Below are 23,164 nucleotides of genomic sequence, written 5' to 3' on the forward strand. Positions count from 1 at the left end.
GCTGGTTATGCTTTGGAGGGGGGACCCCACGCCATTTTTTTTTCGGGTTTTTCCCCGTTTTTTCCCGTTTTTTAAAATCGCGGTAAAATCCGCAAAATCGGCCGATTTTCGCCCGCGACTCTGGCGAATCCGTTTTTCATTGCATATGGTGAATTCCGGAAGCCACCTTCCGGAATTCACCTGGCGAATTTGGTCGAATTGAAAAAACGGCGATAATTGCCGCGATTTCGCCCGCTATTGCATATACCCCTTAGAATCTGATTGGTTGGTGCCTTTATCACCTTGCACATATCACTGGTTTATCACATCCTTATGTTTTCTCCAGGTTAATACATCTGCCCCATTATTTTTCGGCTTTCCAATGCACTCTGACGCATGAGTGACACACTCAAGCAAATTGGCTAATTATTTGAAAAAGCATTAACTCCCCGTTGCTTTGCTTTACCTTGCACTGACAAGAGATGTATGTAAGAAGCAGGAGCAGATTTTCTCCACCCTTACTGTAATTTACCATGTACATCACTCTTCTGGGACACTGCCTATTGTAACACCGGTACTTTGGTAGATAAAATCTCTTCCAAATTGTACCTAGCGTTACCTCTCTGTACCTTGAGAGTTGTTAGCAAACCACTAATGGGAAAAACCATGCTGCATTGCAGGTTGGGCAGGTGTAACGTGCAGAGAGAGTTAGATTTGGGTGTGGTGTGTTCAAACTGAAATCTAAACTGCAGTGTAGAAATTAAGCAGCCAGTATTTACCCTGCACAGAAACACTATAACCCACCCAAATCTAACTCTCTCTGCACATGTTATATCTGCTCCCCCCCCCCCCCCCCCCCCCCTGCAGTGCAACATGGTTTTGCCCAATTGCTAACTGTTTTGGTTTGCTAAGAACTTGTGGGGATCTGGCCATAGAAGATTGAGAAGCTACAGAAAAGCATTGGAAATACCAGAGGAACAATTGGGCGAAGTAGATAAATTTGTTTACTTTTAAAAAACGTGTGTATGCCCTTATGCCTCTTTACCTTCCTTTTGTGCTTTTTAGTTGTGTATTTTACCTTTTGCTCCAATGGGATATATAGCGCCAGTGTTTTTCCTGCGCCTGGATACAATTCTAACCAGAAAACAACTGTGTGTTGTGTCCCTATGCAATGAATGTAAATCTGCCACTTGGCTAAAATTCACTAAATATAAAAGGGGGAGCACATATTGTGTGTATGTATGTATATGTGTGTGTGTATATATATATATATATATATATATATATATATTTGTGTGTGTGTATATATATATATATATATATATATATATATATATATTTGTGTGTGTGTGTGTGTATATATATATATATATATATATATATATATATATATATATATATATATATATATATATATATAAGCTTCAGAATCAAAATCATTAGAAAATAAGCACAGACGAAGACAAGCTTACGGGGAGATTTATAAAAAGCTTGGAGAGAAATGAAGTACCAATCAATCCGCTCCTAGCTGTCATTTTGCAAACACTGCTTTTAAAAAGACAGGAGCTGATTGGTTGATGTATCAAGCAGTGAAAAGAATATAGGAGTGGGCCAGGGGTTCAGCTTTGAGGAAGCATTTATCAAGAGTACAGTATAAAATGATAGGTCGGTTCTAATTGGTTGCCATGGGCAACATCTTCACTGGTTCACTTCCGCACTGTTTTCACTGCTTGATACATGAATCCCTTTATTATCTTTCTCCACTCTATCTCTCCAAGCCTTGATACATCTCCCACTATTATATTGGCAATGTTGTCCCCTCTCCTTATAAAATTCCTTTATTGGTCACAGTGCTAAGTGCGCTGTAATTCCGGGGCTCAGATAGCTCTTTCCATCCTGCCCTTCTTTTCATATGAAATTCAAAAGTACTGTGGGCTTAATGCAGGGCTAAGAGATTTTCTGCGATTTCCGCAAATCCTCTTATTGTGGCAGCTTACACTTGAAGCAGCCATGGAGAGCGGTGCTGGAGCTTGTAATTCAGTGTGCATGGTTACAGAATGCAAGGTCACTGCACGTACTCCGTTCTCTCCCCCCATTGTGTTATCTGGAGTGGTACAGGAATGATAGGCATGTGTTCCTATGCTGAGAAGTGTCTGATACAGTCGCCACTTTCTCAGAGGGCTCTCCATACAGGTGTTCTCCCAAGACAGGTTCAAGTATTCCCACTACCCAACCTATCAAATCAGTGGGAACTAGTTCTTAATGAATTGATTGACTGCTGTCCTTGGTCGCCTCCTGTGCATTGTACAGCACTTGTTTTCTAGTTCTGTAATTGCGACGATCACCTCTGTTTCCTTTCCAGCTTCACATAGTGTTTAATCTGCCCCTGACCACCTACTACTGTAGTCTAATAGCATTACCATACACCATAGTCCGATTGGGACACATCTCTCAAGCCAGGGAGCCAATGTTCCAGTGTTTCCTGTTGATGTCAGTGGATGCACTTCCCTGCCTGGGAATCCCAGAATTCTCCGACCTCTGAATATTACTTTAGTCTGTCCACCTTTAGATTATAGGCGATGTTGGGAAAATAAGACGTTCATGTGTGCTGTATGGAGTGTATAGTCTTTACGGGGTTCACTACGGCTGGCCGGCGGTCGGGCTCCCGGCGACCAGCATCCCGGCGCCGGGAGCCCGACCGCCGGCTTACCGACAGCGTGGCGAGCGCAAATGAGCCCCTTGCGGGCTCGCTGCGTTCGACACGCTACTGGTACGGTAGCGCGCCACACTATTTTATTCTCCCCCTATGGGGGTCGTGGACCCCCACGAGGGAAAATAAGTGTCGGTATGCCGGCTGTCGGGCTCCCGGCGCCGGTATACTGAGCGCCGGGAGCCCGACTGCCGGCATACAGAAGACCACCCGTCTTTACGATGTTAAATCTCTTGTTAACAGTTTTGTGTGTATTGAGAGATGGAACATCTAAAGTAACAGAGGGGTCTATTTACTAAGCTGTGGATGGCGATAAAGCACCAGCCAACCAGCTCCTGTCATTTTTCAAACCTAGCCTGTGACATGGCAGTTGGATACTGATTGGCTGGTGCTTTATCGCTGTCCACTTTATCTCTGTCCAAGGCTTAGTAAATAGACCCCAGAATCTCTTCTAACACTGGACTCACTGTAATACAGAATCTATCTATCTATCAATAAATATATATCTGGTAAAATGGATCCCCCCCCCCCACACACACACCTTATTTAGCCATGTTTATTGGACAGTCCCGACATGCAGGTGGCACGTGTGTAGCACCAGTGTTTTATTTCAGTGAAGAACGATAAAGTCTGCATTACTTATGTACTTTTCTACAGTGAGAATAAAATGCACAAATCTGATTGGACCAATCGCATAGGTAATTTCACTAGACATGTAACCCTATGTAGACTTGGTGACAATCTGAATGTTTTCATACATTTTATACATTGATTTTAACTTCTATTCTGCGCTTAATACCCCAATGTCTGTAGCCTTCACCACCTGAGACACCTGTTTCCAGCACTGTGACCTTTGTATTTTGTTCTAATCTACAGGGAGTGGGGGAAGGAACAACCAAAGACAAGCGTGCGAGTTTACACAGCCTACAGGAAATGATGGCGAAATAGTTTTCTGTAGTAGTTTTCACTGGATTAGTCAGACATTTATTATCTCTATTAGATTGTAAGCTCCTTTGGGCAGAGCCATCTTTACCTACTGTTTCATGTCATTGTGTGCATTCACCATGTGCCCCCTCCTCCAGGTAGTCACAAACCACAGAAGGGATATAAACTCTTGTAATGTCACATGGGGCTGGTAGACACCTGTGTTTTGCTTTGTTTGCACGTTTTGCAGGTTAAACACTGTAACCCAGACTAATGAATTAATGGCGCTCTCTCCAGCACTGCGCTGTAAGGTGATTACTACATCTAAACTTGCTAGAACACAGCGTAACCTGTTTGTCACAATAGACTGCAAAAAGCAAACCACATGAAAAGCACATAAAAGTGAAACACACATCACTAAAGTAGGTGCAAACCACATGTCTTGTGCTTTGAGCCATTTTCCTAGTGCATGTGTGAACGAGTCCTAGTAAGAGTTTGTGTTTATAAGCGACTGTGATATGTGCCTATTGTATCGTCACTCGTCTGTTAATACAGATCTATCGTTAGTTCCCCCCTGATGACATTGAACCCTGGTCCTTACCATTCGGCACCTCCACTTCATGTCCTCGCCCTACAGTCTGCCAGTAGTTCAGCAGCCGATCTTGTTCGGCATCTTCCATGGGTTCCAACTTCTCCTCGGTGCTCCCGTTACTGTTGTACGCAGAGTCAGAGCCCAAATCATCCGCCATGTTGTCCAGGTCGTCCAACGTGATCATCCCGGCTGCAGCCGGCTCCGGCAACCCGCCGCTCATCCTACACCCTTCACGTTGCATGTTTATCCACAGAACAGGATTCCAAAGCTACAGACAGGACCCAGTGCTATGAATCCAGTCTGCTCTCTCTGTCTGTGTGCTCTCTCTCTCTCTCTCTCTCTCTCTCTCTCTCTCTCTCTCTCTCTCTCTCTCTCTCTCTCTCTCTCTCTCTCTCTCTCTCTCTCTCTCTCTCTCTCTCCAGCCAAGCTTAGAGATTATTTCTGGGGGAAGCAGACGAAGGACTCTCAGCTGTGCCAAGACTATAACCTAGCCCTAGACCGGTAATGCTACTAGCCCTGGGATACAATATCAACGAGACTATTGTATCCAGATTACACTGAACCTTAGCCACAATGCCTGAGCTATATCTTGGATCAGCTGAACTTGTTCAACTTTCCCAGAATGCAGCAGGGCAGAGCAGCCAAACCAATAGTGTCTCAAGCGAAAGTTTGTGTAGTTGTTGTAGTATGTAAGTATTCTAGCACTGGCCTGAATACTGCAACATGACTGGAGCTTCCTCCCTCCCTCCCTTCCGTCCTTCCTGTCACTAGTAGCAGTAATGTGGCAGCGTTCTGTGTTGCTGTGTGTGTGTGTCTCAGCAGCTGCTTTTAAAAGCTGAGCTTAAAGGAGGGTTCGGGAAGCTCTTGAGGGAGGGGTGAGGCAGACACATGCTCCCAGTCAGGTGGAGGAGGCGTGTATTGTCAGCTGCACTTTTAACTCCTCCTGCACCAGATCACTGACTGAGCCTTTAAAGATGCATCTCCTGTGTCTGAGTATTGCACTTGTGTTTATGGGTACAGTAAAGTGTCTCTTTGGAGTATACACTGTATAAATGCACAGTACAAAACACATTTGTCTGGAGTTTCTGCCTTAAGGAAGGTCACCTGGGCACCTTAGAGCTAGGCAGCACCACCCTGTTCTCCGATTACATGTGTGTAACCTGTGCTCACCACTGCGGGCTTGTGTGTAATGGTATACCTACAACTGTCAGCACGGACACGAATTGTTTTATAGCTGTGTAAACTGCCCAGTATCCTTTCCATAGCTGTCAATGATCTAACACTAGGCTGCAGAGTAAATAACCTCTATTGCTTTCCATCGTGAGAATTGCAATCACTAAGCAGAATAAGGTAAACTGTACCGTGCCCTTGTTTGGTATTGAACAACAGGGACCACTCCTAGGACAGATGTTTAAGCCCTTGCACGGTCCCTGGCAGCGGGGAGGGGGGAAGGGGGGGGTGCTTGGTGAGTTTTGCCGCTTTCTCTGACCCAAGCTGTGCGCAGCCGAACGTTAAACGTTATTTTTATAGTAAAATAATTTTCTCTAACGTCCTAGTGGATGCTGGGAACTCCGAAAGGACCATGGGGAATAGCGGGCTCCGAAGGAGGCTGGGCACTCTAGAAAGATTTAGGACTACCTGGTGTGCACTGGCTCCTCCCACTATGACCCTCCTCCAAACCCCAGTTAGATTTTGTGCCCGGCCGAGGTTGGATGCACACTAGGGGCTCTCCTGAGCTCTTAGAAGAAAGATAGTCTTAGGTTTATTATTTTCAGTGAGACCTGCTGGCAACAGGCTCACTGCAGCGAGGGACTAAGGGGAGAAGAAGCGAACTCGCCTGCTTGCAGCCGGATTGGGCTTCTTAGGCTACTGGACACCATTAGCTCCAGAGGGATCGACCGCAGGCCCAGCCTTGATGTTCGGTCCCGGAGCCGCGCCGCCGTCCCCCTTACAGAGCCAGAAGCAAGAAGATGGTCCGGAAAATCGGCGGCATGAAGACATCAGTCTTCACCAAGGTAGCGCACAGCACTGCAGGTGTGCGCCATTGCTCCTCTCACACTTCACACTCCGGTCACTGAGGGTGCAGGGCGCTGGGGGGGGGCGCCCTGAGGCAGCAATAAAAACACCTTGGCTGGCAAAAATACCTCAATATATAGCCCCAGGGGCTATATATGAGGTAAATACCCCTGCCAGATTCCATAAAAAAGCGGGAGAATAGGCCGCGGAAAAGGGGCGGAGCTATCTCCCTCAGCACACTGGGCGCCATTTTCCCTCACAGTTCCGCTGGATGGAAGCTCCCTGGCTCTCCCCTGCAGACTACTCTACAGAAAAGGGTAAAAAAGAAAGAGGGGGGGCATTTAATTTGGCGCAGTATATAGTTATATTAAAAAAGCAGCTATAAGGGACATAACTCAGTTAGTCCCTGCCTTATATAGCGCTCTGGTGTGTGCTGGCATACTCTCACTCTATCCCCCCAAAGGGCTTTTGTGGGTCCTGTCCTCTATATAGAGCATTCCCTGTGTGTGTGGAGTGTGTCGGTACGGCTGTGTCGACATGTTTGATGAGGATAATGAGGTGGAGGCGGAGCAGATGCCTTTAGAAGGGATGTCACCCCCTGGGGGGCAGACACCTGAGTGGATGTGCTTATGGAAAGAAATGAGTGCACGTATAGACTCATTACATAAGAAATTTGACGACATGCCGACTGCGGGACAGCCGAGTTCTCAGCTCGTGCCTGTCCAGGTGTCTCAAAAGTCATCAGGGGCTCTGAAACGCCCGCTATCTCAGATGGCACAAGTAGATGTCGACACGGATACTGACACCAGTGTCGACGACGATGAGTCAAATTTAATGCCCATTAAGGCCATTCACTGCATGATTGAGGCAATGAAAGAGGTGTTAAATATCTCTGATTTACATCCAGGTACCACAAAAAAGGGTATTATGTTTGGGGAGAAAAAACTACCTGTAGTTTTTCCCCCGTCAGATGAATTAAATGAAGTGTGTGAAGAAGCGTGGGCTTCCCCTGATAAGAAATTGGTAATTCCTAAGAAGGTACTAATGGCGTTCCCTTTCCCGCCAGAGGATAGGTTACGTTGGGAAACACCTCCTAGGGTGGATAAAGCGCTCACACGTTTGTCTAAAAAGGTGGCACTACCGTCTCAGGATACGGCCGCCCTTAAGGAACCTGCTGATAGAAAGCAGGAGGCGATCCTGAAGTCTGTATATACACACTCAGGCATTATACTTAGACCAGCTATTGCGTCAGCATGGATGTGCAGTGCTGCCGCTGCGTGGTCGGATAAACTGTCAGAAAATATTGACACACTAGACAGAGACACGATTCTGCTAACAATTGACCATATCAAAGACTCAGTCTTATATATGAGAGATGCACAGAGGGAAGTCTGCCGGCTGGCATCTAAAATAAGTGCATTGTCCATCTCTGGACAGGTGATAATCAAGGTACCCCTACTTCAACAAGGCCGGGGTTACTATTCCACACTATTTGTGGTGCCGAAACCGGACGGTTCGGTGAGACCCATTTTAAATTTGAAATCCTTGAACACATACATAAAAAAATTCAAGTTCAAGATGAAATCGCTCAGGGCGGTTATTGCAAGCCTGGAGGAGGGGGATTACATGGTATCCCTGGACATCAAGGATGCTTACCTGCATGTCCCCATTTACCATCCTCACCAGGAGTACCTCAGATTTGTGGTACAGGATTGCCATTACCAATTCCAGACGCTGCCGTTTGGACTCTCCACGGCACCGAGGGTATTTACCAAGGTTATGGCGGAAATGATGATACTCCTTCGAAAAAAGGGAGTTTTAATTATCCCATACTTGGACGATCTCCTAATAAAGGCACGATCCAAGGAACAGTTGTTAGTGGGAGTGGCACTATCTCAGGAAGTGCTGCGCCAGCACGGCTGGATTCTGAATATCCCAAAGTCACAGCTGGTCCCGACAACACGTCTAATGTTCCTGGGAATGATTCTGGACACAGTCCAGAAAAAAGTGTTTCTCCCGGAGGAGAAAGCCACGGAGTTGTCTTCTCTAGTCAGAGACCTCCTAAAACCAAAACAGGTATCGGTGCATCACTGCACGCGGGTCCTGGGAAAGATGGTAGCTTCTTACGAAGCAATTCCATTCGGCAGATTCCATGCCAGGATTTTTCAGTGGGACCTGTTGGACAAGTGGTCCGGATCGCATCTTCAGATGCATCGCTTGATAACCCTGTCCCCAAGAACCAGGGTGTCTCTTCTGTGGTGGCTGCAGAGTGCTCATCTTTTGGAGGGCCGCAGATTCGGCATACAGGACTGGGTCCTGGTGACCACGGATGCCAGCCTACGAGGCTGGGGGGCAGTCACAAAGGGAAGAAACTTCCAAGGACTATGGTCAAGTCAGGAGACTTCCCTTCACATAAATATTCTGGAACTAAGGGCCATTTACAATGCCCTAAGTCAAGCAAAATCCCTGCTCCTACACCAGCCGGTGCTGATCCAGTCAGACAACATCACGGCAGTCGCCCATGTGAATCGACAGGGCGGCACAAGAAGCAGGATGGCAATGGCAGAAGCCACAAGGATTCTCCGATGGGCGGAAAATCATGTACTAGCACTGTCAGCAGTGTTCATCCCGGGAGTGGACAACTGGGAAGCAGACTTTCTCAGCAGGCACGACCTCCACCCGGGAAAGTGGGGACTTCATCCAGAAGTCTTCCAAATGATTGTAAATCAGTGGGGTCGTCCACAGGTGGACATGATGGCGTCCCGCCTAAACAAAAAACTAGAGAGGTATTGCGCCAGGTCAAGAGACCCTCAGGCGATAGCTGTGGACGCTCTAGTGACACCGTGGGTGTACCAGTCAGTTTATGTGTTCCCTCCTCTACCTCTCATACCAAAGGTATTGAGAATAATAAGAAAGCGAGGTGTAAACACAATTCTCGTGGTTCCGAATTGGCCAAGAAGAGCGTGGTAACCGGAACTTCAAGAGATGATCTCAGAGGACCCGTGGTCTCTGCCGCTCAGACAAGACCTGCTACAGCAGGGGCCCTGTCTGTTCCAAGACTTACCGCGGCTGCGTTTGACGGCATGGCAGTTGAACGCCGGATCCTGAAGGAAAAGGGCATTCCGGAGGAAGTCATTCCTACGCTTATTAAAGCTAGGAAAGAGGTTACAGCAAATCATTATCACCGCATATGGCGGAAGTATGTTGCATGGTGTGAGGCCGAAAAGGCCCCAACAGAGGAATTTCAACTAGGTCGTTTTCTGCATTTCCTGCAAGCAGGAGTTAATATGGGCCTAAAACTAGGCTCCGTTAAAGTACAGATCTCGGCTCTGTCGATTTTCTTTCAAAAAGAACTAGCTTCAGTACCTGAAGTTCAGACATTTGTGAAAGGAGTGCTGCATATTCAGCCCCCATTTGTGCCTCCTGTGGCACCTTGGGATCTCAACGTGATGTTGAGTTTCTTAAAATCACATTGGTTTGAGCCACTAAAAACCGTGGATCTGAAATATCTCACGTGGAAAGTGGTCATGTTATTGGCTTTGGCTTCAGCCAGGCGTGTGTCAGAATTGGCGGCTTTATCATGTAAAAGCCCTTATCTGATTTTCCATATGGATAGGGCAGAATTGAGGACTCGTCCCCAATTTCTCCCAAAGGTGGTGTCAGCGTTTCACCTGAACCAGCCTATTGTGGTTCCTGCGGCTACTAGGGACTTGGAGGACTCCAAGTTGCTAGACGTTGTCAGGGCCCTGAAAATATATGTTTCCAGGACGGCTGGAGTCAGAAAATCTGACTTGCTGTTTATCCTGTATGCACCCAACAAGCTGGGTGCTCCTGCTTCTAAGCAGACTATTGCTCGCTGGATTTGTAGTACAATTCAGCTTGCTCATTCTGTGGCAGGCCTGCCACAGCCAAAATCTGTAAATGCCCATTCCACTAGGAAGGTGGGCTCATCTTGGGCGGCTGCCCGAGGGGTCTCGGCTTTACAACTTTGCCGAGCAGCTACTTGGTCAGGGGCAAACACGTTTGCAAAATTCTACAAATTTGATACCCTGGCTGAGGAGGACCTGGAGTTCTCTCATTCGGTGCTGCAGAGTCATCCGCACTCTCCCGCCCGTTTGGGAGCTTTGGTATAATCCAAATGGTCCTTTCGGAGTTCCCAGCATCCACTAGGACGTTAGAGAAAATAAGAATTTACTCACCGGTAATTCTATTTCTCGTAGTCCGTAGTGGATGCTGGGCGCCCATCCCAAGTGCGGTTTATCTGCAATACTTGTACATAGTTATTGTTAACTAAATCGGGTTATTGTTGAGCCATCTGTTGAGAGGCTCAGTTGTTTCATACTGTTAACTGGGATTCATATCACGAGTTGTACGGTGTGATTGGTGTGGCTGGTATGAGTCTTACCCGGGATTCAAAATCCTTCCTTATTGTGTACGCTCGTCCGGGCACAGTGTCCTAACTGAGGCTTGGAGGAGGGTCATAGTGGGAGGAGCCAGTGCACACCAGGTAGTCCTAAATCTTTCTAGAGTGCCCAGCCTCCTTCTGAGCCCGCTATTCCCTATGGTCCTTTCGGAGTTCCCAGCATCCACTACGGACTACGAGAAATAGAATTACCGGTGAGTAAATTCTTATTTTTTCTCTACATATTTGGAACATGCCATTTTGTATACATGTTCAGCCAGACTCAGAATATAGAGCTTAACAGTCCTATACAAAAGCAGGCATATAGCGGAATAGCCACCGCCTCTGCTTTATCATCCTATTCCATAGTTGCCATTGGTCCTTCATTTCCAGGGACATTCCAAGGGGGAGAAACTGTATATCAGACCTTCTAAAGAGGACAGTTGCCCTTAGCAACCAGCTGCCATGTTATAGAGGGTAACAGATACATCATAGCAGGGATCTAGTTGCTAATGGCTAGACATCTACTTGTCCTTTTTCAAATGTTTGATACCCCCTCCCACCTGATGATGTCCCTGTTTATCAGTACTGACCATAACGTTTCTCTCTTCCATCACATTAGATGTGAATCTTATTATGTAGTCTTAATTGTGAGTATGCAAGATGCCAAGATACACATTACTATAAAATGTAGCAGACATGACAAGCCGCACACCATCACCGTGTAACGTGCTTAAATGCGCCGGCTCGTCCGAAACTTTGCCAACCATGACATGTCTATTTTTAGTACCTTCTGGGCATGCAAAGATTTATTGCAGCAAGATGGCGCCCACTGTGATACAAGCAAATGTTCTCCAAATGTAATATGGAAGCTGGTTTTTGCACGGTTGGAATGGGACATCCAATATAGAACGTGGAATGAATATAGTAATATCCCTATCTATGGGCCTGATTCATATTTGTAAGCAAACCCAGTGGTTTGACATGCTGCCCAGTGTTTGGGGGGCGGCACCCAACGCCGTTTTTCAAAATAACATGATGAGTCCACACAGATTTCCTGGACCCCAGTGTCCGGATCCTATGCTCAAGCCTGAGTAAGCTTTGGCGTACGCAGGCTGGCCGGTGCCTGTAACCATCCCGAATGACGACTGATGGCCGCAATGGTGATCCAAGGCTGTTTCCTCAGACGCAGCACTCAGATCCTCTGTCTCCTACAGACTACTACTGCTGCATTAAAATGTTAGACACGGAATTGTATAATTCCATACAAACATGAATCGTGCCCTTTGTTCCCTAGTGCAACAGTGATATCTCATTTTTGTGGCATCCTGTCTTTTGAGCTGAGTGGATTGAAGTGTAAAGATTTGAGACATAATAGCACATACAGGAATATTTCTAAATTGAGAGCCAACTCACCTGGAGAAACCCCTAAAACTTCCAACTGGCACTACAAGGACCAGCATGACCCCCAAGTGCTGGTCCAGTTCATGCCTATCAGAACAACAATATAAAATGGTTGCTGTTCAATCAATTTAATAATACCTCTCAAGTGCATGAAAGGGAGGGGTTATTCTAAACAAGAAATAAAGAGGTTTTCCCCCAGCACACTACAAATTATCAGCAATAAGATGTGAATACTACATAATAGAACATTCAGATATCTCAGGTGCATATATATGCAAAGGTATGATTAAGCCGCAAGGCCACGTCAAGGCTTCTCTGATACTGGCAGTCCCTAACCCTGCATGACGATAGCACCCACTCTGTTTCATATAAGTGATGGCACAACGAAGCAGAGAATCCCGACAGGGGTTGGTTGAGCATGCTTACCCCACCCTTTCCCCCCAGCAGCCTAACCCTAACCCTCCTTGAGGGTGCCTAATCGCCCCCCTACCAGCATCCAAACCTTAACCCTCCCTTCCCTGCAGCCTAAACCTAACCGCTCCTTTTCTCTTGTTTTATATAACGGATAAAGGTATGCTCTGAAATCTTTTGTATGTCACATGATTTAACATGGCTGTTTACACTGTGGGGTGGAGGAAAGCCAGAATACTCTTCCCCAAGCTGCTGCTGCAACCAGTACCACTCCACCTGTATTGTAGGTAAGCAGCATGTTTTTAGCCTTTCCACGTTGTATCAGCATTTGGCTGCCTTGCTGAGTGCTTTACAGGAGACTACATGAATAAGCAGGAGGACTGAGTGGTTGTGCTTGTAACAGCGGTCACTTTTCACACTTGGGGCAAACTGGGTGGCATTAACACACTACGTTCTATTACTTTTTTATGTTGAATTGACTGTGTACTTAACATGTGGTTTACTTTTGATCTGTGTACTCTGCTTCAGTATTTTGTCAGTATGGTTAGCTTTACTGCTAATGCCAATTTATTTACTGATTATTTTTTTACCTGATAACTTGTATTTATTTTTTATTTTTATTTATTTGATGCATTACCTGAAGCTGGTCTTGCGTGAATGGACAAGGTTGTAAGGGGAAGCAAAAAAAAAAAGAAGAATTTTCCAATAGTGGTGCATGGTCTTTCCACAAATGAACAACACAGGGGCAATTCAATTAAGCGCAATGTTGATTAGCGCTGGGAATGAGTTCCCAGAGCTATTCAATTGTCTGCAATGTGTCAGGGGCTTAGTTGCAGTAAACAGCATGATGTTAGTGCACGCAGTAAGCCTGCAACTAACATAGTCGCAGGTTTAAAGTGCGGAATAGCTCCCTGCACTCATTCCCCGGGCTGTTCACGTGCCTAATTGAATTACCCCCAAAGCATGTTAACTTTTTAAGACTACAAATTACACACTCACCTCAAAACGCAATTCATAGCTACAGAATGTTCTTCTATGTTAGTATTTATATTGATTGTTTGCGTTGATTGTTGATCCGTGCCCTTCTAATACCCCTTTCACATTGCAAAAATAACCCGGTATCGACCCAGCATATTGCCGGGTCGACACGGTTCAGTTTGCGATGTGAAAGGGGCCTTTGAGAATTCTCGGGTCGCCTGACCCTTTAATTTAAAGCTGGTAATAAGAAGGGTTATTCCCGGGTTGAATACCCGGTCATGTGCAGTGTGAATAGGTTGCCGGGTCGATGCGACCTGGTACCCAATCATAGCATAGGGAGAGGCGGCATGGAGAGGAGCTCATCTGCCAGTGCTGCCTCCACCCCTGTTCCCGCTACAAGCTCCGCCCCCCGCCGCTATGGCATATTGCCGGGTCGGAAAGCCAGCAGTGGCAGCACAGAGTCTCCAATGCTGGTACCCACCCGGGAAGGACCCATTTCCAATTCCCAAGTGGGATGCGGCAGTGGAGATGTGAAAGGGGTAATAGGCAAAAGTGTTGATTTGTAAATTAATACAATCGGAAAACAAACCCACAGAGAAAATAATATAGAAATAGACAGCCATTCTATTGTAGGCTGGTGTGAGCATCCGTGGTGTCATTTTATGGACATTGATTTTTGAGTGGGGACCAGTATTAACACACAGAACATGACCTTGGATGTGTGACTGTCAGATCATCTGTAAAGAACTACAGTTTTCTGTATGGTTTGGACAATCCGTTCAGGATGTTACATCTAACATATACTAAGTTTGACATCTGCTAGAACAAGATTTGCTGCCTTGAAATCAGGAAAAAGAAATTTATCCTCTTTTTACAGCAAAAAGAAAAAAAATCATTGATTCTTTAACACTGCAAAGTAGAGCCCTTCATCTTCAAATGTTTTTGAGCAACTCTACAAAGAAATATTCAGTTTCTGGGATTATTTGGAAAGCTTTTAATTTCTCTTCCATAATTGTCATTAACAATGCTTCCTGCTGATTTGTCACTAGATGGTGCACTTCCAATATGCTGTGTTGCTGGCATTTTATCTCTCCAGATGTGTCTGTATGACCGCACTTACTCATTAATAACAAATTTCTACTGTCTTATTGTTATGATTATTATTATATTAAATTAAACTCCACACTGTTGAAGATTTGAGTTTAATTCTGACCAGAGTACAATTTGTGTGGCGTTTGTATGTTCGAAACATAGGGGTCAATTCAATTTGCCGACAGTTGAATAGTGCCAGGAATTAGCTCCCGGTGCTATTCAATACAGCGCCATATGACACTTAATTGTCGGGAAATCCTCTTGCATCCCGGGGGGGAAGAGCAGAAATCCGACAAAAGTGCTGACGTGTGGCCGGCGCAAGGCTGATTCTGTCGGGAATCGGCATCGCGCCGGGCAGTTAAGTCGGAGAATGTCTGTTCTCCCGACAAATCAACCTGTTAAGTCCGGGAGAATGGGCATTCGCCGACTTAACATGAGCAGAATTGAATAGCGACGGGAGCTAGTCCCCGGCGCTATCCAGCTGTCGGCAAATTGATTTGACCCCATAATGTTGATTTCTCCCTGGTGCTGTTGATTTCTCCGTGGTGCTGTTGATTTCTCCCTGGTGCTGTCGACATGTCCTGAATGTTGACATGGTCATAATGTTGACATTGTGGATTATGAAAATGATCATGTCGATATAGCGCTTTTCTAGAGTTAAAATACCTAAGACTGTACTGTCGAAATTCACATTGTCTACATGGATCCACGCCACCAACCGAGTGGGACTAGAACCTTATGGTGAGCACAGCGAGCCACTGGGCCCGATGTGTGGCGAGCGCAGCAAGCCCACGAGGGGACTCGCTGCCAGCATTCCGGAATGCCGCTATTGGTTTAGTGACTGGCGGCATCCTGTCTGCCAGGATATCATATGTATCCCCTTCCGCTGTGCTGCTCGTAATACAAATCTAAGATTTAGCTGCTGAACTTGCTCGTTAATGTTTTTCCACATTGATTATAGGCAGCAGTACAGGGGTTCTGTAGCATTGTTCTACTAGTTGGGGACAGCCACAGGAATGAATTCTAATTGGTTGTCATTGGTTACAGCTCAGATATTCCCCATTGTATTATGTATATGAGCATTATTGTGCTATCACCTGCCACACACAGTGTATTTGTGTATGTTACTATCCGCCAGCTATCACAACGCATGGCCTGCTCGCTCCAATCTTTCCGTTATACTAATATAGATTGCTGGATTGGGAGAGGTGCTTACAGACCATAGATCCGTGTGGCATATTTCCTCACAGTAACAGATAATTGTGTTATACGGTTTGCCAAGAGCCTGTTTACACTACTTAGCTAAGGGTACAGGGTTGCTGTGCGACGGGCATCTTGGTGTAGAAAATACGGAGGCATTAGTTGGCATTTCAATCTGCAGTGGTTCTGCTGAGGCTTGGGGAATTTAGGACTGTCAGATCATGTGTACTGAGAGCAACGTCTTTCATCCCGATCCAAGATGTCCCATTTCGGCAGTGCTGTTCACTGAACCATATGGCCACCTCTGTTCTCCCTGGGTATCACATGTGTTCATGGCTTCAGAGTGCAACAAATGTGGTAATAATCTAAGTTGTGAACAAGGCCTTTTTTGGTTGCAGTATTTCTTTTCCTGCACTTCGTGGCTACAAGTCTGTTGCTATATGTATATATGTATACACAGAGGACAAAAGGCAGCGGCAGTCCAAGACTTGTTTGCAAAAATAAAATGTATTAAAGCTCTCTATATGCCGACGTTTCAGAGACACATCAGCTCTTTTTTAAAGGCAGAGCAATCCAGCAACACAGATAGTAACAGAACATACATATGTTCATCTTTTCTGCTTCTGCGTCTTCACTTACGGTCTTTCTCCATATATATCGTGGTGTGGCTCAGTGTTGCCCCGTTATTACCCACAGCCCTGGTGTAACTGTTCCGTGGTGATGGGACTGGCAGGACTGGTGTGCAGGCATGTAATCATGGAGTTACTTATTTATTTCTGAACAGTTTCTTATATAGCGCAGCATATTCCATTGCGCTTTATGATTGGAAATAACAGTGCTAAAACAAAACTGGGTAATAACAGACAGACATAGGGGGGTATCATATTACGTGCCATTTTTTTCGACTAGTCGAAAAAAACGGCACTCTTTCGACACCGGGTAATCAATTGCGGGTACTTTTGCCCGTTTTTTAATCCATTTTCGCTGATACACCTGGTTTTCGCCAGTGCCGGATATTTCGACTAATTAATATTGAATATCCCCCGAAAGGCCCTGCTTGCAAGCTTACACTCTTTACAAATATACTGTACAGTCTACTACCAAATCTGTCTTGGCTGTTGCCTTGTGGGACATTTTATGGTGGTTGAAAGAATTCAAACTAATCTTAAGACAGTCTGTTATTTCTTGTATAGACTTGTTTATTTATGTATGGGTGGAAGAATCCACTGTTAGGGCTGTAACACACACTCCGGTTTTTCCCGGATGGCAAAAAGCCGGACAAACTTTGTCCGGCTTTTTGCCATCCGGGAGAAACCGGCAGAGTCTGTCACACAGGACGGCTTTGAGCCGTGTATGATGCTGTGCGCATGCGCAGCATTAGACACGGCTTGGGAAAAAAACGTTGTGTGTGAAAGCTCCCCTTCACACACACGGTTTACTGGCTGCAAAGACGGGCAGGCGCCCGCCCGGCAGCCGGACCTTCCAGTGGTGAGACCCGGCTGCAACCCGGCAGCAGGGCCGGGACCGTGCTGTGTGTAAGGACACATTGCGCTGCATGTGTCTTTACATCACGGCAGCGGTTTAAAGCCGGCCGGGTGTTTGCTGGGCGGCGCCAGCCGGCTTGTGTGTTTCGGCCCTTATACTGTGTGTTTATCGGTCTATCCCTGTGTATGTATGTACTGTATGATACATATTTGTGTGTGTGTGTATATGTGTGTGTGTATATATATATATATATATATATATACACACACACTGTACGTACACACACACACACACACACACACACACACACACACACACATTGTGACACAAGCTACTGAATTGTGTGGTTGGATATGGTTTGCAAAAGTTACCATAAATATGCAGTCACTATAAACCTGTAGTCCCGTTAGAATTAATTTGCAGGAACCAGTGAGAGATGATAATGGCATCAGCTGTACTAAACAATATGTCAACATAGCAAAGATGGGGGGGGGGGGCGTGGAAACAGGTTTGTAAAAAAAATGTTTTTAAAACCCCGCTTTTTTGTGTTTAAACCGCTTTTTTTGTGTAAACCAATCTTTTTTGTTTTCTTTTTTTTATTTTATTAATGTTTTAGTGATCATTTTTTTTTTTTTAAATATGTATTAGAAACCTCGACAAACCAGGTTTTACTTCTACATAAGGACTGCATAGTGTGTTCAGGAGCAACAATTAATTGAATACAATCCCTGAACACAATATATCATGTCATCGTTCAAATGACTGCGGTGTGTGTATGCTAGTAATCGTGTTTTCTCTAACGTCCTAGTGGATGCTGGGGACTCCGTAAGGACCATGGGGAATAGACGGGCTCCGCAGGAGACATGGGCACTTTAAGAAAGATTTTAGATTCTGGTGTGCTCTGGCTCCTCCCTCTATGTCCCTCCTCCAGACCTCAGTTTGAATCTGTGCCCGGACGAGCTGGGTGCTTTTCAGTGAGCTCTCCTGAGTTTGCTGAGAGAAAGTATTTTGTTAGGTTTTTTATTTTCAGGGAGCTCTGCTGGCAACAGACTCCCTGCATCGTGGGACTGAGGGGAGAGAAGCAGCCCTACTCTCTGAAGATAGGTCCTGCTTCTTAGGCTACTGGACACCATTAGCTCCAGAGGGATCGTACACAGGATCTCACCCTCGTCGTCCGATCCTAGAGCCGCGCCGCCGTCCCCCTCGCAGAGCCGGAAGACAGAAGCCAAGTGAGCATAAGAAGCAAGAAGACTTCGAAATCGGCGGCAGAAGACTCCAGTCTTCACTGAGGTAACGCACAGCACTGCAGCTGTGCGCCATTGCTCCCACACACTTCACATACTCCGGTCACTGTAAGGGTGCAGGGGGGGGCGCCCTGGGCAGCAATTGGGACCTCTTTGGCAAAAGTTTAGCATACATACAGTTGGGCACTGTATATATGTATGAGCCCCCGCCAAGTAAATGTATACTTAAGCGGGACAGAAGCCTGCCGTCGAGGGGGCGGCGCTTCTTCCTCAGCACTCACCAGCGCCATGTTTTTTCTCCACAGCACCGCTGAGAGGAAGCTCCCCAGCTCTCCCCTGCAGTTACACGGTAGAAGAGGGTAAAAAGAGGGGGGGGGGGGCACATAATTAGGCGCAAAAATCGATATAAACAGCAGCTACTGGGTTAACATTAAGTTACTGTGTTATTCCTGGGTTAATAGCGCTGTGGTGTGTGCTGGCATACTCTCTCTCTGTCTCTCCAAAGGGCCTTGTGGGGGAATTGTATTCAGATGAGCATTCCCTGAGTGTGTGGTGTGTCGGTACGTGTGTGTCGACATGTCCGAGGTAAAAGGCTCCCCTAAGGAGGAGATGGAGCAAATGTGTGTGTGAGGGGTGTCTCCGTCGACAACGCCGACACCTGTTTGGATATGTGTAATTAAGTGCTAAGGTGAATTTATTGCACAAAAGATTAGAGAACACACAGGGAATCTACCCATGTCTGTCCCTATGTCGCAGAGACCTTCAGAGTCTCTCAATGCTCACTATCCAAAATAATAAACACTGATATCGACACAGGGTCTGACTCCAGTGTCGACTACGATAATGCAAAGTTACAGCCAAAATGGCAGGAAAGTATTCAATATATGATTATTGTAATAAAAGATGATTTGCATATCACTGATGACTCATCTGTCCCTGACACAAGGGTACACATGTTTAAGGGGAAGAAAGCTGAGGTAAATTTCCCTCCTCTCATGATGAAATAGAGCGGGAATCTCCAGACAAGAGACTGCAGTTTCCCACAAAGAATTCTCAGGGAGTATCCTTTCCCTACTAGGGCCAGGATACGATGGGAATCTTCCCCTAGGGCAGAGGTTCCCAAACTGTGTGCCGTGGCTCCCTGGGGTGCCTCGGGACACTTGCAGGGGTGCCCTGGGTTGGTGGTCCAGGACCAATTCAAATTATTCATGGTCAATATAATAGGCAAAACCAGTGCTGGTGGCTGCCAGTCATAAAATATGTGGCCAAACAGAAGCAAATCTTGTCCCTCACCACACAACTGACCCTAAGGATGACATATAGACGCGATCTACTTAATGTAATATTTCTTTCTAAATTTCTCAATAAGAAATTTTTGCCTAGGAGTGCCGTGAATAAAATTCTGATATTCTAGGGCGCCGTGATTCAAAAAAGTTTGGAAACTACTGCCCTAGGGTGTCACGTTTGCCCAAAAGGTAGCCCTGACTTAACAGCTATCCTCAGGGATCCTGCAGATAGCGTGCACATTCTGGTACACTACTCAGACCGGCGATTGTGTCGGCATGGGTTTATAGCGCTGTAGCAGCGTGGACAGGTACCTTATCAGCAAAGATTGAGACCCTAGTATGTATATATATATATATATATATATATCTAATCTGTGCAGCCCGGCACTCCACTGATCAAGGGAGAAGATTGCCCCGGTGCCTTCCGTGTGGGATCAAATGATAGAGGAAAATAGCCAGCGGCACTCAGGGTCTTGTTGCGGAGTAGATTGTATTTAAAACATCAATACAAGACCATCAACGTTTCGGGGATTTAAACCCCTTTGTTCTCACATCTTGACAAAGGGGTTTAAATCCCCGAAACGTTGATGGTCTTGTATTGATGTTTTAAATACAATCTACTCCGCAACAAGACCCTGAGTGCCGCTGGTTATTTTCCTCTATATATATATATATATATATATATGTATATATAGAGATATATATATATATATATATATATTAAAGATGCTGTCTTAAGAGATATATATATATAAAACATGCCCAAAGAGACATTAGTCTACTGGGTTCTAGAGTCAACGCTATGTCGATTTCTGCTTGACGTGTCCTGTAGAATATGCAATGGACAGGTGATGCCGACTTAAGAGGCATATGGAAGGCTGAGGATTGTGTGGAGAAGGGATCTCGGACCTGGTCTCCACAGCTATAGCTGGTAATTCTGATCTTTTGCCTTATATTCCTGCACAGCCTAGGAAAGCACGACATTATCAAATGCAGCTTTTCGAACACAAAGAAACAAGAAAGTCCGAGGTGCGTCCTTTCTTGCCAGAGGCAGGGGCAGAGGAAAGAAGCTGCACAACACAGCTAGTTCCCAGGAACAGAAGTCCTCCCCGGCCTCTACAAAATCCACCGCATGTCGCTGGGGCTCCACAGGCGGAGCTAGGCCCGGTGGGGGCACGTCTTCGTGAGTTCAGCCAGAAGTGGGTTCACTCCCTGTTGGATCCCTGGGCAATAGATATTGTGTCTCAGGGATACAAGCTGGACTTTGAGGAGATGCCCCCTCACAGACGGCCCTGCCGGCTTCCCCCCATGAGAGGGAAATAGTGTTAACTGCAATTCACAAATTGTATCTTCAACAGGTGGTGGTCAAGGTTCCCCTCCTTCAACAAGGAGGGGGTTATTATTCGACCATGTTGTAGTCCCGAAACCGGACGGTTCGGTCAGACCCATATTGAATTTAAAATCCCTGAACATATACCAGAAAAGGTTCAAGTTCAAGATGGAATTGCTAAGAGCGGTCATCGCAAGCCTGAAAGGGGGAGATTTTATGGTGTCTCTGGACATAAAGGATGCATACCTTCATGTCCCCATTTATCCACCTCATCAGGCGTACCTCAGATTTGCGGTACAGGATTGTCATTACCAATTTCAGACGTTGCCGTTTGGTCTCTCCACGGCCCCGAGAGTCTTCACCAAGGTGATGGCGGAAATGATGGTGCTCCTGCGGAAGCAAGGTGTCACAATTATCCCATACTTGGACGATCTCCTCATAAAAGCGAGATCAAGAGAGCAGTTGCTGAACAGCGTATCACTTTCTCTGGAAGTGTAACGGCAACACGGCTGGATTCTATATATTCCAAAGTCGCAGTTGGTTCCTACGGCTCATCTGCCTTTCCTAGGCATGATTCTGGACACAGACCAGAAAAGGGTTTATCTCCCGATAGAGAGAGCTCAGGAGCTCATGACACTGGTCAGGAATCTATTAAAACCAAAACAGGTGTCAGTGCATCACTGCACTCGAGTCCTGAGAAGGATGGTGGCATCATACGAGGCCATTCCCTTCGGCAGGTTCCATGCGAGGACCTTCCAATGGGACTTACTGGACAAGTGGTCCGGATCACATCTTCAGATGCATCGGTTAATCACCCTGTCCCCCAGGGCCAGGGTGTCACTCCTGTCGTGGCTGCAGAGTTCTCATCTTCTAGAGGGACGCAGATTCGGAATTCCGGACTGGGTCCTGGTGACCTTGGACGCTAGCCTCCGAGGGTGGGGAGCAGTCACACAGGGAAGAAATTTCCAAGGTCTGTGGTCAAGTCAAGAGACATGCCTTCACATCAACATCCTGGAACTAAGGGCCGTATACAACGTCCTACGTCAAGCGGAGCACTTGCTTGCACTTGCTCAGGTGAACCGCCAAGGCGGCACAAGGAGCAGAGTGGCGATGGCAGAAGCCACCAGAATTCTTCGCTGGGCGGAGAATCACGTAAGCGCTCTGTCAGCAGTGTTCATCCCGGGAGTGGACAACTGGGAAGCAGACTTCCTCAGCAAACACGACCTCCACTCGGGAGAGTGGGGACTTCATCAGGAAGTCTTCACACAGATCACATATCGGTGGGAACTGCCACAGGTGGACATGATGGCATTCCGCCTCAACAAAAAACTACAGAGGTATTGCGCCAGGTCAAGAGACCCTCAGGCAATAGCGGTAGACGCCCTGGTGACACCGTGGGTGTTCCAGTTGGTCTATGTATTTCCTCCTCTTCCTCTCATCCCCAAGGTGCTGAGATGATAAGAAAAGGAGGAGTGAGAACAATCCTCATTGTTCCAGATTGGCCACGAATGACCTGGTATCCAGATCTGCAAGAAATGCTCATAGAGGACCCGTGGCCTCTTCCTCTAAGACAGGACCTGTTGCAACATGGGCCCTGTCTGTTCCAAGTCTTACCGCGGCTGCGTTTGACGGCATGGCGGTTGAACGCCGGATCCTAGCAGAAAAGGGCATTCCGGACGAGGTCATTCCTACGCTGATAAAGGCTAGGAAGGACGTGACAGCTAAACATTATCACCGTATATGGCGAAAATATGTTTCTTGGTGTGATGCCAGGAATGCTCCTACAGAGAAATTCCAGCTAGGCAGTTTCCTTCACTTCCTACAGTCAGGAGTGATTTTGGGCCTAAAATTGGGCTCCATTAAGGTCCAGATTTCAGCCCTATCCATTTTCTTTCAAAAAAGTTGGCTTCTCTACCAGAAGTTCAGACGTTTGTAAAGGGAGTGATGCATATACAGCCTCCTTTTGTGGCACCTTGGGATCTTAACGTGGTGTTAAGTTTCCTGAAATCCCACTGGTTTGAACCACTTAAAACGGTGGAGTTAAAATATCTCACGTGGAAGGTGGTCATGCTATTAGCCTTGGCTTCGGCTAGGCGTGTGTCAGATTTAGC

At 46.3% G+C, this 23,164-nt stretch overlaps 2 protein-coding genes across 2 annotated transcripts in view; one reads left to right on the plus strand and one right to left on the minus strand.

The window, feature by feature from the left end:
• The window catches only part of LOC134980627 (heme-binding protein 2-like), a 36,564-nt gene extending 32,044 nt beyond the window's left edge, over positions 1-4,520 (minus strand). The window contains exon 1 of the mRNA XM_063947524.1: positions 4,215-4,520. Coding sequence (XP_063803594.1) covers positions 4,215-4,446 — 232 coding nt within the window. The 5' untranslated portion in view covers positions 4,447-4,520. The remainder of the gene's footprint in view (positions 1-4,214) is intronic.
• FANCM (FA complementation group M) overlaps positions 1-23,164 on the plus strand; it is a 337,857-nt gene that overhangs the window by 62,592 nt on the left and 252,101 nt on the right. The window lies entirely within an intron of this gene.

The sequence above is a fragment of the Pseudophryne corroboree genome, chromosome 12, assembly GCF_028390025.1.
Source record: "Pseudophryne corroboree isolate aPseCor3 chromosome 12, aPseCor3.hap2, whole genome shotgun sequence".
NCBI classification, from domain to species: Eukaryota; Metazoa; Chordata; class Amphibia; order Anura; family Myobatrachidae; genus Pseudophryne; species Pseudophryne corroboree.